General features: G+C 48.5%; 1 protein-coding gene across 1 annotated transcript in view; it reads left to right on the forward strand.

The window, feature by feature from the left end:
• The window catches only part of TBCEL (tubulin folding cofactor E like), a 131,098-nt gene that overhangs the window by 84,312 nt on the left and 30,754 nt on the right, over positions 1-16,032 (forward strand). Inside the window, exons 5-6 of the mRNA XM_075327631.1 lie at positions 272-453; positions 10,780-11,036. Of these exons, the coding sequence (XP_075183746.1) occupies positions 272-453; positions 10,780-11,036 (439 nt within the window). The remainder of the gene's footprint in view (positions 1-271; positions 454-10,779; positions 11,037-16,032) is intronic.

Here is a 16,032-nt window from a genome sequence, read left to right on the forward strand (position 1 = left end):
GCTGCGGAGTCCATCAGAGCCAGTGTGCACATGCAGCGCCACTGTTTGTGGTCAGACATCACTCTGATAGCGCTCGCTCGGCCAATCAGAATCAAGGGAACTGCTCATGATGCAAATTAAGGCGGCGTAATGGTGCACTGAGCCAAAGCCACTCAAAGATGCACCGAGCCACTCCCTTTTAAACCCACTTTAAATTTGGTGAAGTTTGTAAATGTGATATCAGAATATTACTGTATTACACCAAGTGTTTTCATTTCTACTTTTCCAATAGGTCAGTAAGATCGTGGCCAATGTGCCTCAGCTGCAGTTTTTGAACCTGAGCTCGAATCCTCTGGATGCGACGGTCTTGGAAAGGAAATGTGCTGGAACGTTCTCTGGTATTCGCAAGCTGGTTCTCAATAATTGTAAAGTGTCCTGGGAAACCGTGCACACATTGCTGCTGGAATTACCGGAGTAAGTATGGGGCCAGTGCTCCTGTATACTCCTGCTCATGTAGTGTATGTATCACAGGGCGTCTGTGGGGGAATTTCTGTCACCTAAAATCCGCAAAGGCAGATACAGCACTGACCGAACACATTACACAATGCAAATTGTGGCCCAGGAGTTACAGAACGCAGCATAGATTAACATGCGGATGTTTTCAGATCAACAAGAAAGGATCATTTTCACAGGGCTGTATATCAATAAAATCCAAAATGGAGTTTTGAGATATGAAATCTATATATATTACACAGACACACACACACGCGCGCGCGCAAGGTGTATATACACAGTCATGGCCGACAGTCGTGGCACCCTTGAAATTGTTCCAGAAAATGAAGTATTTCTCCCAGAACATTATTGCAATCACAAACGTTTTATTATACACATGTTTATTTCCTTTGAAATTCAGCGAAATAATAGTGGTATTAATCCAATTCTTTTTTTTAAAAAAAAAAAAAAAAATTATTTTATTCATAGACATTTTAAAACACAAGAAAATACAAAAAACAAGCAACCAGTGCACAGTATGGGCGACTTCACAGTCAAGTCAGATTCAAAACAGTATAATTATATACGATAATTATGCTGCCTCAATGTAGATGATAAAATACAGGGAAGATTTTTAACTATAGTGCATCCAGTAATTAAATAGTTAAACTCCCCCAAAAATTGGTTTGCACTAAGTCCTTAAAAAGGTATAGCCTGTATTCCTCCCTTTAGTAGTATTACATCAGTGTAAACAACATCGATTAATAAATACTATTAAGGTTGCATTAAAGTACTGACCCGTTTACTGCTTGATCTGTGTTACGCCAAAGCTTCCCAACGCGCGTTTCACCTCTTCATCAGGTAACGTATACTGAGCTAGGTCAATTGCGGGGTTTAAATAGTGCGGGAATTAGTGACGTATGTTTGTGATGGGTGTATACCAAATTTTCCCCGGAACCTACCAGCCACGGAGGTTACTGTTATTGGAACGCATATTGCGGTTCAAATGCCCAGTTCCTATTAACTCCACCACGTAGGTATGTCTCAAGAGTGGATGACGTATGTTACTATGGGCGTGTAGTATGGACATAGGTCATGGGCGTATACTCCGTTTGCCCCTGAAATCATCTCTCACTTGCGGGGATTAGATAACACGGGATTTAGTGACGTATATTATAGTGGGCATAATCAAGTTCTTCCTGTAACCTTCCTATTACGTAATAGGAAGGTTCCGGGGAGAACTTGATTATGCCCACTATAATATACGTCACTAAATCCCGTGTTATCTAAACCCCGCAAGTGAGAGATGATTTCCGGGGCAAACTGAGTATACGCCCATGACATACGTCCATACTACACGCCCATAGTAACATACGTCATCCACTCTTGAGAAATACCTTCTTTCTTGTGTGAGGTAGCACGGTCGGCTGCGCAGCAGAAGACACGGGATCCAGGCATTAAGTTTCACAGCACACGGTTTTAGGCTATGTTCACACTAGAAAAATGATTTTTCTTAAGAAATTTCTTAAGAGTGCACCTGTGTTAAAAAAACGCACCAAAAACGCACCTGTGTTTTTGCCGCGTTTTTGGTGCGTTTTCGGTCCGTTTTTGGTGCGTTTTTACCGCTGGTTGCTCCCTGCGTTATTGTGCCAATTATCTATGGCAAAAAACGCAGTTAGCTGCAGAAAAGAAGTGACATGCTCATTCTTTTTCTTAAGAAAATCTACTGAAAGAATTTTCTTAAGAAAAAAACGCAGTGTGTGCACAGCTAATTTTTTTTGCCATAGGTTTTGCTGGGGAATGTCTGCAGAAAGGTTACAAGAATTTCTCAAGAAATTTCTGCAGCAAAAACGGACCCAAAACGCAGGTAAAAAACGCAGTGTGTGAACATAGCCTTAATGTCCAAACAAAAGTCCATAACAAAAATACATGTGCCTCTCCAGCAGAGACTCAGGGAGTTCTGTTCACTCCCTCACACCCGGCACACCTGCCCTTGTTCCTGATTCTATTTAACCCTTCCTTCAGCCTGTAGGGAAACAGCATTAACCCTAGAGTGGATTTACTTTCTATCATGGAGTGAGCACAACCGGGGCGAGACATACCGGCCGTCATAGATAACCCCGGTCACAGTCTCACATACCCCCCCCCCCTCAGTTCAAGCGTGCGGGGTTGAACTCCAGCCATCAAACACGGGCCGCGGGACAAGGCATCGGCGTTGCCCTGCAACCCACCGGCCTGGTGTTCAACCGTAAACCGGAAGTTCTGCAGAGAAAGGAACCACCGGGTAACCCGGGCATTCCGTTCCTTGGCGGACCTCATCCAGACCAGTGGAGAGTGATCCGTCACCAAGCGAAACTGCCGTCCCAGCAGGTAATAGCGTAGGGACTCCAAGGCCCACTTGATCGCCAGGCACTCCTTCTCCACTACGCTATAATTCCGCTCGGGAGGGGTGAGCTTCCTACTTAAGAAGGTGACGGGGTGTTCCTCCCCCTGAACCACCTGAGACAGCACTGCACCCAGGCCGACCTCCGAGGCGTCAGTCTGTACTATGAACTCCTTCCGGAAATCAGGGTTTACAAGAACGGGCTGTCCGCACAGGACCTCCTTCAGGGCCCGGAAGGAGTCCTCGGCCTGCGGAGTCCAGCGCACCATGACGGACTTCTTGCCTTTGAGAAGGTCCGTCAAGGGGGCCGAGAGTCCCGCAAAATCCTTTACAAACCTCCTGTAGTACCCCAGGAAGGCCCTAACCTGCTTCGTGGTCAGGGGTCTAGGCCACTTCTGGATCGCCTCAACCTTGTTAATTTGGGGCTTAATCACTCCTTGGCCTATCACATGGCCCAAGTAGCGGGCTTCCGTGAGTCCCAATGCACATTTCTTGGGATTGGCTGTCAATCCGGCTGTTCGAAGCGCGTCCACCACCGTTTGTACCTGTTCCAAGTGGGTCTGCCAATCGGAGCTGTAAATAATGATGTCATCCAGGTACGCTGATGCATACGCCTGGTGGGGTTCCAGCACTAAGTCCATCAACCTCTGGAACGTGGCCGGAGCGCCATGTAACCCAAAAGGCAAGACAACATAGTGGAAGAGACCCTCCGGCGTAACAAAAGCGGTTTTCTCCTTGGCGGACTCCGTAAGTGGCACCTGCCAGTACCCCTTGGTCAGGTCGAGCGTGGTAAAATATCGCGCCTGTCCCAGCCTATCAATCAGCTCATCCACCCGGGGCATGGGGTAGAGATCGAACTTGGATATTTCGTTCAATCTCCTAAAGTCATTGCAGAACCTTAAGGAGCCATCGGGTTTTGGTATTAGGACAATCGGACTAGCCCATTCACTCCGGGATTTTTTGATGACCCCCAGGCGTAACATTGTCTTTACTTCCTCCGATATGGCTTGTCGTCGAGCCTCCGGTACCCGGTATGACTTCAGGCGTACCTTCAGGTGGGGCTCGGTGACAATATCATGTCGTATCAGACTGGTCCTACCGGGCAGCTCGGAGAAGACATCGGGGTTCTGCTGAACCAACCGTCTGGCCTCTCGCCTCTGTTGCTTCGTGAGGGCTTCTCCAATCCTTACTTCCGGTTCGTCCTCTCCGGAGGTCGCTGGAGCCGGATGTGAACGACCCGAAGAGGAGGGAGGTGGGGGAAAAAACAGCCATCAGGCTTTCCCGTTCCTGCCAAGGTTTTAATAGGTTGACATGGTATATTTGTTCAGGTTTCCGCCTACCGGGCTGCAATACTTTATAGTTAACCACCCCTACTCTTTCCTTTATCTCGTAGGGGCCTTGCCACTGAGCCAGGAATTTACTCTCCGCCGTGGGGATTAATACCAACACCCGATCCCCGGGTTTAAAGGTCCGCACGGTGGCTTGTCTATTGTAGCGGCCGCTTTGCGCGGCCTGAGCCTCCTGTAAATGCTCCTTCACAATTGGCATGACCGCGCTTATGCGGTTCTGCATACCCAAAATGTGTTCGATCACACTTTTATGGGGGGTGGGCTCTTGTTCCCATGTTTCCTTTGCCAGGTCCAACAATCCCCGGGGATGTCGCCCGTATAACAATTCAAAAGGCGAAAACCCCGTGGATGCCTGTGGCACTTCTCGTATGGCAAACATCAAATAGGGAAGCATCATATCCCAGTCTTTCCCGTCTTTTGAAATCACCCTTCTTAGCATGGTTTTCAGGGTTTTATTGAAACGCTCGACTAAACCGTCCGTTTGAGGATGATACACAGACGTACGCAACTGCTTGATCTGGAGTAGCCGGCATAGCTCTTTGGTCACTTTAGACATGAATGGGGTCCCCTGATCCGTAAGGATCTCCTTGGGCAACCCCACCTGGCAGAACACAGCAAACAACTCCCGAGCTATAAGCTTTGCTGCAGTATGTCTGAGAGGTATCGCCTCGGGATACCGGGTGGCATAGTCAACGATCACTAGGATGTGTTGGTGCCCTCGAGCGGACTTTACGAGGGGCCCCACTAGATCCATCCCTATCCGTTCAAAAGGGACTTCTATAATGGGTAACGGTACCAACGGACTGCGAAAATGGGTCAGGAGTGCGGTAAGCTGACACTCCGGGCAGGTTTCGCAGAACCGTTTTACCTCCCCAAAGACCCCGGGCCAATAGAACCTTTGCAATATTCGCTCCTGCGTTTTCTTGACCCCTAGGTGGCCACTCATCAGGTGTTTATGAGCCAAGTCGAGGACCCGCCGGCGATGCGGCTGGGGCACCACCAACTGTTCTACCCCCACACCCCGTATTTCATCTACCCGGTAGAGTAAATCCTGCTTAAGAGCGAAATGGGGGTACCTTACCTGGGCACCGGGCAGCTGTGCCACCCCGTCAACTACTGTCACCCGACTCCGGGCATGTATTAACGTAGGGTCCTGGAGTTGGGCTGTCCCAAACGTATCCGGGGACGCCTCCAACTCCGGGATGGGCTCGACCGTCTCAGCCTCTCCTGCCAATACCTCTAGGGGCGACCTATCGGGTTCACACTCTGTCCCTATCATGGTGACCCCTACGGCAGGTGTCCCGGATTCAGGATTGTAGGGCTCAGGTCCCGGACCGACCAATATCTGAGGGGACTTAGGGGGTCCCCTCCATAAAGTCCAAAAATAGGGCAGATCCCTTCCTAGGATCACGTCATAAGGAAGAGTGTTAAGAAGTCCCACCTCATGTTGCACCTGACCGCAAGGTGCTGTGATGGTGACAATCCCCGTGGGATAGTCGCGGCGGTCCCCATGTATGCAAACCACCCCCACGGTGCGTCCTGTGGCCTTTACTTTAGCCCTCAAGGTGGATCGCACAAGGGTCACTAAGCTTCCGGAATCCAACAATCCTGTAACCGGACATCCATTCACCTGTATTTGGCACAAGTGGGGCTCCGTCTCTGGGGAGACCAGGTCAGCGGTACACACCACCTGAGCATACATTGAACCCCGCCGGGTAACCCCACAATCCATGGGCTCCGTGGTGAGTGGACACTGGGCTTCCATATGTCCCACCCGCTGGCACCGCCAACATCTAATGGGGACGGAAACCCCCTTGACGGGTTGTCGTTTAGGGTACAGAACCTTCCGGACCTCAGGAATGGCGGCCGCGGCCTCAGACGGGACGGTAGGGGACTCCTGCACCGTTGTCAGCGGTGGGTCCTTGGCCCTAGGCTTGGAGGGGCCGGACCGACGGGCGGTACGCAAAGTCTCAGTGTCCTGTATCAAGTCCTGCGTAGCCACATGCCGCTCTACCAGGGACACTAATTGGTCCAGGGTACTCGGGTCACCCTGTCCGACCCACCGTTGAACGGTGACGGGTAAAGTGCGCACAAAACGATCCACTACTACCCTTTCCACCATTTGCGCCGGGCTCAGAGTGTCAGGCTGCAACCACTTTTTTACAAGATGCAACAAGTCATAGGCCTGGGAGCGTACGGGTTTGGCTTCCTCATAGAACCACTGATTTACCCGCTGAGCCCGTACATAGGTATTCACCCCCAACCGAGCCAGTATTTCGGCTTTCAGGGTCACATAGTCAATGGCGTCCTCGGTACAGAGGTCCAGGTACGCTTTTTGGGGTTCCCCCGTCAGATAGGGCGACAATACCTCAGCCCACTGCGGGGTCGGCAGCTTTTCCCGCTCGGCCACCCGCTCAAACACCGCCAGGAACGCTTCCACATCATCACCCGGGGTCATCTTTTGCAACGCTTGTCTCACCGCTTTCCGGACGCTGCCGTCGTCACCCGGTCCCGGGGTTGTTGCTGCCGGTCCGGCACGGATCGACTTGGCCAGGAGAACCATCTTTTCTTGGTGCCTTTTTTCCTGCAATTGCAAGGCTTGCTGCTGACGTGCATTGGCCTGATCCATCTGTTCTTGGAGTTTTTTTTCCTGCACTTGCAAGGATTGCTGCTGACGGTCCAACGCCCGGAGCAGGTGTGCATTGGTCTGTTGCTGCTGTGCATTAGCCTGTTGTTGCTGTGCATTAGCCTCTTGTAGCTGTGCATTAGTCTGTTGCTGCAGCCTTAGTATGTCTTCCATGGCGTCGCTGGGTTTGGGCTGTAGTATAGCCGCTCGAATCCAGGACATGTGCTACCGGGTCACCAGGGATGGATGCTACACCTCACCGGCAGTCATGCCCGCCGATTCTCCACCATATGTGAGGTAGCACGGTCGGCTGCGCAGCAGAAGACACGGGATCCAGGCATTAAGGTTCACAGCACACGGTTTTAATGTCCAAACAAAAGTCCATAACAAAAATACATGTGCCTCTCCAGCAGAGACTCAGGGAGTTCTGTTCACTCCCTCACACCCGGCACACCTGCCCTTGTTCCTGATTCTATTTAACCCTTCCTTCAGCCTGTAGGGAAACAGCATTAACCCTAAAGTGGATTTACTTTCTATCATGGAGTGAGCACAACCGGGGCGAGACATACCGGCCGTCATAGATAACCCCGGTCACAGTCTCACACTTGTTTCCTCTGCTCATGTCACCTCTGTGCATTTTCAACAGGACAAAAAAACGAAAGAACAATATAATCAAAGGAAATATAAGTATTGAAAACAGAAGAAAAAATCCCCTTAAAAATACACTTTATTAAATACTTATTAAAACGGTATACCCTAGAACCGTCGATGGCTGTACCAGACCGTGGTCAAGTGAAGGGGCTGCAAGGCACACAAACTTAGGTGCAGGGAAAGGAGTAGTGGTAATAGGGTGACAATAAACCACCAATAAAATCAAACCAAGGGTTATAAAGGGCTCTAGGTCTAGCAATTAGCCCTCACTGTCACCTGCTTACCAGCGGAGTTGCACCATAATTTTTTGGGTGCTCCCCGTCGACTCTCCCCTACCTTGCCCTAGATAGATAGTTGCCAAAAAAATGGCCCCGTCACCATTAATACGTGTGCAAAATAAACCTTCAGCGGTCAGATAGAGCTCTATCACCTTACTTTGGACACTACATAATCTCAATCTTGGGACTTTATCCAGGCATCTGTATAGTCTGCTCCTGGAATGTATATTATTAGATGGCCTTTTTGTTCATGGACTATTGTCCTGTGAAGGTCCCCTTAAGAACCCCAAGAAATTCGGGGGGAAACTCGTTGGGACTAGGCTCTTTGGAGATCCTGGCAGATAAGTCCCTGATGGGAATTTTCATTATATTATCTTTAGGCCTCATAATTCTGGATTTGTGCCTTACGAGTATAAGGCTATGTGCGCACTTACCGGATTTTGCCGCGGATTTTCCGCGGATTTGCTGCATGTTTCGCTGCAGAAAATGTTCATAACATCTCTGCAGTGAATCGCCAGCAAATCCTATGGAGAAAAAAAATCCTGTGCGCACTGGGCGGAATTTGACAGCTGCATGTTTTGCTGCGGGAATCCCGCAGCAAAAACAAGTGCATGTCACTTCTTTTCCGCACATCGCTGCGGGATTTCACTCCATTGACTCCAATGTTAATCATGAAATCCCGCAGGGAATAACGCAGGCAGCAAATTCTGTGCGGTTCACTGCGTTTTCCTGCGTTATTCCCTGCGGTATTTCGCGGGTTACCTCCGGTAATGTGCATCGCTTGTCTGCGGTTTTGCAGGGAAGTGATGTCATTACAGGAAGAGGAAGCCGTGCAGAGTAAACACACAGATCACACACACACAGACATCACAGACACATAGAAAGAAAACGGAAATATAGAAAATAAAGAACGTGGGCTCCGCTGCATATTTACCTTCCAGCCGAGGTAAGCACACAGCGGCGGCCCGGTATTCTCAGGCTGGGGAGGGAGAGGGGCAGGGATAATGTCCCCCGCCTCACTCCCCCTCCCGCAGCCGAGAATATCAGCCGCAGCTGCTACTCCGACACTGTCGCATGCATTATGCGGCACTACCGGAGTGTCCTCGGCTCTTCTTGCCACCGTGTAGCAGTGGCAGCAAGGTAATACAAGGGGTTAATGGTGGTGGGGGACCACCGCCATTAACTCCAGGCTTGATCATGGCAGCGTCTATCAACCCGTAAGTAAAGTGAATAAAACACAGACACCGAAAAATCCTTTATTTTAAATAAAACAAACAAGCCTCGTTCACCATTTTATTAACCCCTCCCGCACCAAAGCTCCGGCGTAATCCACCGCTCCGGCATAATCCACAGGTCCTGCGCTGCTTCCATCCAGCCGCGACTGTCACAGACACAGCGCTGAATGAATGCAGCAGACAACAGAGGTAATTACCGGTCATTTCCCACGGCCGGTAATGTGAACTCACTGCCGACCGTGGGAAATGCAGCGATCTGTCATCTATCTATCTATCCCTCTGTCTGTCTATCTATCCCTCTATCTATTCTTCTGTCTATCTACTATCTCAGAATTAAATGACTTTTTTTTTTTTCTTTTCAATGTGCTTTATTGCATTGAATGCAATAAAGCACATCCCAACCCGCACGCGGCAAAACCGCGGCAATACCGCGAATAATACCGCGGTAAAACCGCAACAAACCGCGGCAAACCGCATGCGGTTTTCGGGTGCGGTTTCCCGCGGTTTTTTACCGCGGGTGCGGTAAACTTTGAGAGCATGCGGAATTTTCTCAAGGAAATTTCATTTCCCAGTGCGCACAAGGCCTTAGTCTGGTTTGCAGACTCAGGCATTAGATTTAAGTTTTTTAACAACTGAGGAGGACCAACATATTACCTCATATTTGACTATATGGGCACGGTTGTGGGCACAGTTTGTTTTGCACACGTATTAATGGTGACGGGGGCCATTTTTTGGCAACTATCTATATAGGGCAAGGTAGGGGAGAGTCGACGAGGAGCGGGGGACAACCAAAAAAAATTATGGTACAACTCCACTGGTAGGCAGGTGACGGAGAGGGCTAATTGCTAGACCTAGAGCCCTTTATAACGCTTGGCTTTGATTTTATTGGTGGTTTGTCACCCTAATACCACTACCCCTTTCTTTGCACCTAAGTTTGTGTGCTTTGCACCCCCTTCACTTGACCATGGTCTGGTACGACTATCGATAGTTCTAGGGTATACCGTTTTAATAAGTGTTTATTAACACTAGAAGTCCCAGGGAGGGGTCATTTAACATTTCTACCATTGGAACCCTATAGAGCTCGAAATTCCTGGGACTTCTAGTGTTTAAGTGTATTTTTAAGGGGATTTTTTCTTTGGTTTTCAGAATTTTCAAATGGACCAGTGTACATGGAGCTCTACATACTGCAGAGTAGTGACGACAAGGGGTGCCCCCTTTATATACAGAAGAATGCTGCAACCTCTAACAGCTGCCATATCACAAAGGGGTCCCCTTTAGGCACGGTGACCCTGGCCAATTGCCCAGTATGTTCCCCCATAACACTGACCCTCATTGTACATGGTGCAACATTTTCCTAGTGTATGTAACAAATGTACCCATAGTGTACATGGGTAGGAAGAGTGGTAAGATTATCCTTTAGGCATATGTCTGCCGAGAACTTTATTTTTTTCATTTTAATTGAAAACAATTGTGTATGTATAGTTGTATGTAAATCTGAACTTTACGTCTGACATATATGTGATTGGAGGGCTGGGATTGCTCCATTGGCACCAGCAGCAAGAGATAATTGTAATGGAGATTTGTACCCTTGTAGCCGTAGACTAATTTTGCACGGTGTCGGCACAGGCCAGGTTCATGATTGGCAGCACACAGGATTAGATATGTATTACTTTGTGCTCATGGGGAACCAAAATAAAGTTTCTCCCCGGTCATGTGATATCCTAAACTGTATCTCATATCTTCCCATACGGACACTGTCTGATAACATCATGTCTTCCCTTTTCAGCTTGGAGGAGCTCTTCTTGTGCCTTAATGACTATGACACCGTCGTCAGTTCTCCGGTTTGTTTTCATTCTCTAAAACTTCTTCACATAACGGACAATAATCTCCAGTACTGGTCAGATGTGTGTAAATTGGGCACCATGTTTCCTTCTCTCCACACCCTCGTCCTTGCAAATAACAACATTTTGGCCATTGAAGATTCGGACGGATCTCTATCACAGCTGTTTCCAAATCTCCGCTCAATAAGTCTTCATAAATCGGGTGAGGCTTTCTACATCCTACAATCTACAATATTGCACTTTTGTACAACCATACAAGAAGATAATGTCATTTTTTTTAGTCCAAAATGTGCCCCAATGCGTGAAAAGTAAGGCGTTGGATTAATCATGGCAGGTAATTAGGTTCTCTGTTGTATGGAATGGTTCCGCTAATGTTATCCTGGGAATAATGGAATCAGTTCTGCACTAATTTCATCTCCGCGCTTCACATCTTCTCTAGTCTGTGTTTCTAGCCTTACTATTTAAAGGCTAGTCATGGGCTGGACATATGTCAATTATATGTATTAGCTATTTAGGTAATTCTTAGCAGCATACTGACGAAAGTGAGCGGTCTTGACCGTACTCCATACTAACCATGATATCGCCATCAGTGGTGACCCTGTAATTGTACAACCTGATCAAAGTTTGGAGACCTAAAAACAATGTCTTAAATTATCTACATTAATATCACCGCCCTTTTGCGTCTGTTACATACCAAAAAGTATTTTGGGAATCCATTGAAAATAATGATGAGGGAACAGCAACCGTAGAAATTCCCTTATATAATGGCATTATTAATAAAATGCACCATTTGGATGCATCAAATGATAACTTGCTGGTGTACAGCACTCTCTAGAAACTGATTTGTGCACTTCTTGTTTCATAAAACAGAACTTAAAGGGAACCTGTCACCAGATTTGGCCCCTATGAGCTGCGGACACCACCAGTAAGCCCTTATATACAGCATTCTAACATGCTGTATATAAGAGCCCAGGCCGCGGTGTATAACATAAAAAACACTTTTAAAATATTTACCTAAGGGGGGGCTATCCAGTCCAATGGGTGTTCCTGCCCTCCGGTCCGGCACCTTCTCTCTGCTGCGATCTCCGTCCTCCTTCTACACAGACCAGTATGGATGACGCATCTATGTCATTCACACAGACCAACACTGTGGTCCTGTACAGGCGCACTTTGAACTCCTCTGCTGAGGACAGATCAAAGTACTGTAATGCGCAGATGCAAGGAAAGGTCAAAAACCACCCATGCATGCGCACTACAATACTTTGATCTGCCATGAGCAGGGCAGATCAAAGTGCGTCTGTGCAGGACCAAAATGCTGGCTAGTGTGGATGACATTGGACACGTCATGCACACGGGTCTCAGAAGAAGGACTCCAATCGCCGCAGAGAGGAGGCGCCAAAATGGAGAGAGGAGGCGCTGGACTGAAAAGCAGCAACACCCATCAGATCAGACCGTCCCTTAGGTGAGTATTATAAAAGTGTTTGTTTGTTATGTTCTACAGAGCGGTCTGGACTCATATACAGTATTCTAGAATGCTGTATATAAGAGCTTACTGGTGGTGACTGCAGCTTATAGTCACCAAATCTGACGACAGGTTCCCTTTTTAAAGTGCTATTTTCAAGTTGTTAATTGCTTTAGTTAGTATGGCAGCATGAAAATAACCATGGTTTCAGTTGACCTGTTTTTTTGTACCTGCTGCCATTCTCCTGCAATGAGAGATTTTATTTTATAGTGCAGAACTCCTTTCTATGGAGTCGAACGTCTAGTGCCTGGTGGAGAGTGCGCAGCTGTTACATTGCAAGAGAGGGGTTAGCTCTTAGCATCCCAGCCTCCTCTCTCCAGCCCATTGATTTCTATACAGCAGTTCGCTGCTCACTAGTGGTATACTGCCAATGGCGGCAGACTACATCGCCGCTATGGGGCCTGTGAGTCACAAGGGCCCGGTGCCAGAGTCAGCATCGGCCCCCACTTCTACCCACCTGTTCAACTGTATCGGCATCCTGGCTAAAGTTGAAAGAAATAGTGAAAGAGGGAGCGCTCTGCTGACACTTCCTCCTCCATCATTTTCCCTCTGTGGCTGACGTCCCGGCACATCGGTCACAATGATGTCATTAGAGCGTGCCTGCTGTTTCAAGATGAGCAGAGCTGCAGACCTCTTACTACAGGAACCAGAGCAGCGGGGAACAGTGGGAGCTGATTATTTATTAATTAAATTAAACCAGTGAGTACACTTGTGGTCGTAATACTATAGGGTGTGCATTCTACTATATAGATGACTAAGGGGTGTGCCATATTCTGTATGGTGGACTATGAAGTGTGCATTATACTATGTGGGTGCATTATATTATATGGAGGGCTATGGGAGTGCATTATACTATATGGGGGGCCCATTATAGAATATTGAAGGCTGTGTGAGGGCCATTTTAATATTTGGAGGGTTATATGGAGGCCATTATAATGTTTGCAGGGCAACGAGGGAGCCTTTATACTTTATGGAGGGCTATTTGAGGGCCATTATACTGCATGCAAGCAATTATACAATGTGAAGGTTTGTGTGGGGTCGATCATACTGCGCTGAGGCCATTATACTGTTTATAGGGCTAGTGTGGGCCATTAAACTGCATAGATGGTTGTATAGGGGTCACAGTTGGGATGATACTGTGTTGGGGCCGCTTTGTAAGGGCTTCAAAGTTTTGAGATATGGGACCCAGCCGAAACGTGTATTTTATTTTTTGGGGGGGAGGGATGAGGGCCTAATCAGAACCTCTTCTATGGGCCCCAAGATTTCTGTGTACGCTCCTGCTGTTTACATCATCTGTCTGTCTCTCATCTTCTGTATAGTGATGCAGTTATTAAAGGGAACCTGTCTGGTCCAATATGTACCCAAAACCACGAGCAGTTCTGGGTGGATATTGCTAATCCCTGCCTAACTGTCCCTGTATCTACTAGCATAGATAAAGGGATCTTTAGAAAAAGTATTTCTAAAGATCTTATATCGTATGCTAATGGGCGAGGGCACTTGTCCCCTGGGCGTTGCTTCCCTTGCCAGTCAGCTCCATTAGCATGTTAGTACACCCTTGTGGGTGTGCTATCATGCTAATGAATACACAGCGTCACAGGAAGATCTCACCCACCTCTCAGCCACCATTGCCTCACGACCCTGGATTTCGGCTAAGTGCGCATGACCCCGAAGTTTGGGTCATGCGCACTATGAAGCCAGGTGTATGTGTCCTGGCTTCAAACTGAAGTAGTTCGCATGACCCAACCTCTGGGGTCATACGCACTGAGCCGAAATCCAGCGATGGCGGCGGAGAGGTGAGTGAGATGTAACGCTGTGTATTCATTAGCATGATAGTACACCCCTGTGGGTGTGCTATCATGCTAATAAGGGGCGACTAACGCCCAGGGGACTAGTACCCTCGCTCATTAGCGTACGGTAAAAGATATTTAGAAATACTTTTTCTAAAGATCTCTTTATTAGTGATGAGCGAGCATGCTTGTAACTACTCGGTACTCGCACGAGTATCGCTGTACTCGGGCTGCTCGGCGGGGACCGAGTAATCTCGCGATACTCGTGCTGTACTCGTGGTCTTCATTTCTGCATGTTGGCGCTCTTTTGAGAGCCAGCCCTCATGCAGGGATTGGCTGGCAGACCACTGCAATGCCACAGCCCTGTTAGTTGTGGAATTGCAGTGATTGGCCGGCCTGCACAGCGTGACCGAGCCTTTATACCGGCCGGCGCGCTGTGCTCTGCTCACAGCTATCCAGACAGTCAGTGCAGGGAGAGTGTCGCTGATTCAGGGAAAGCTTTGCGGCCCTTTATAGCTTTTTCAGTTGCAGGGCTGCAAACAGTGTGACCAAAAGTCCTTCTCAGGACTATTCTAGTTATATACAGGCAGGCAGGGTATAGCCAGGTCGGAGTACAGTAGCAGAGTCCTTCTCAGGACTATTGTTGCTATATACAGGCAGGGTATAGCCAGGTCTGAATACAGGCTAGTGACCAGAAGAGTCCTTGTCAGGACTATTGTACCAGTATACAGGCAGGCAGGCAGGCAGGGTAGTGGTGACCGTATACCAGCCTTCATCATATCTGGGGCTGGTGTACACAGTGTAAAACAGTCCAGATAGTGTCTGACTTGTCTGTAATTGTCGCTCCCCAAAAAAACCTGTTAGGTTCTTATTGCGTCCGTGCTTGGTTTTTAAAACCGCACGTGTGTGCCTGTCGGTGGCAGCGTACAGGTGCACTTGTGTGCAATTTCCACAAACTTTGATATAACGCACAAGTAGTGAATATACACGTCAGCAGTGCACAGCATTGCAAAATGCGCAAGGGCATTGGCAAGGAACAAGGAAGTGGACGTGATGGTGGTGCAGGCAGAGGCCGAGGTCGTGGGCAAGCTCTAATTTCGCCACAACAAAGGGCCACATCTAGTCGCTCGCACGTCCTGTCCCAAATTCTTGGGGACCGCAGCAGTACACCGCTCTTGAACCAAGACCAGTGTCAACAGGTTGTTAGTTGGATAGCAGATAATGCTTCCAGTCAGATTGGCACCACCACAAACACTCTGTCTTCCACACGGTCAAGTGTCAGTAGCCGTGATACTGCACCGCACATTTCTGAACCTGATCCTCCTTCCTACCACCAGGCTGAGTACACGTCCTCCTCGGACATTAATGATCCCACACTTGGACACTCGGAAGAGCTGTTCACGTTTCCATTCACACATTCTGGCCTCTCGCCAGCTCATATTGAAGTGGGTCATGAGGAGATCGTCTGTACAGATGGCCAAATATTTGAGCAGCCACGTTCTCACGAAGTTGGCAACGTGTCTCAACAAGTGGTGGACGATGATGAGACACAATTGTCAGGAAGTCAGGAGGAGGAGCAGGGTGCGGAAGAGGAAGACGACGTGGTGGATGATCCAGTAACTGACCCAACCTGGCAGGAGGATATGCAGAGCGAGGACAGCAGTGCACAGGGGGAGGGAGGCGTAGCATCACAACAGGCAGTAAGAAGCAGGGTGGTGGCCCCAGGCAGAAGTCAGGCAACCGTTCCCCGGAACAACACGACGACACAAGGTGCCTGTACAAATGTTAGGTCTTCCCGAGTCTGGCAGTTTTTTAAGTTGGATCCAGATGATTCAAAAAAGGCCATTTGCAACACCTGCCGTGCCAGCATCAGCAGGGGTACCAAAACT

Source organism: Anomaloglossus baeobatrachus, chromosome 11 (assembly GCF_048569485.1).
Source record: "Anomaloglossus baeobatrachus isolate aAnoBae1 chromosome 11, aAnoBae1.hap1, whole genome shotgun sequence".
Taxonomy (NCBI): Eukaryota; Metazoa; Chordata; class Amphibia; order Anura; family Aromobatidae; genus Anomaloglossus; species Anomaloglossus baeobatrachus.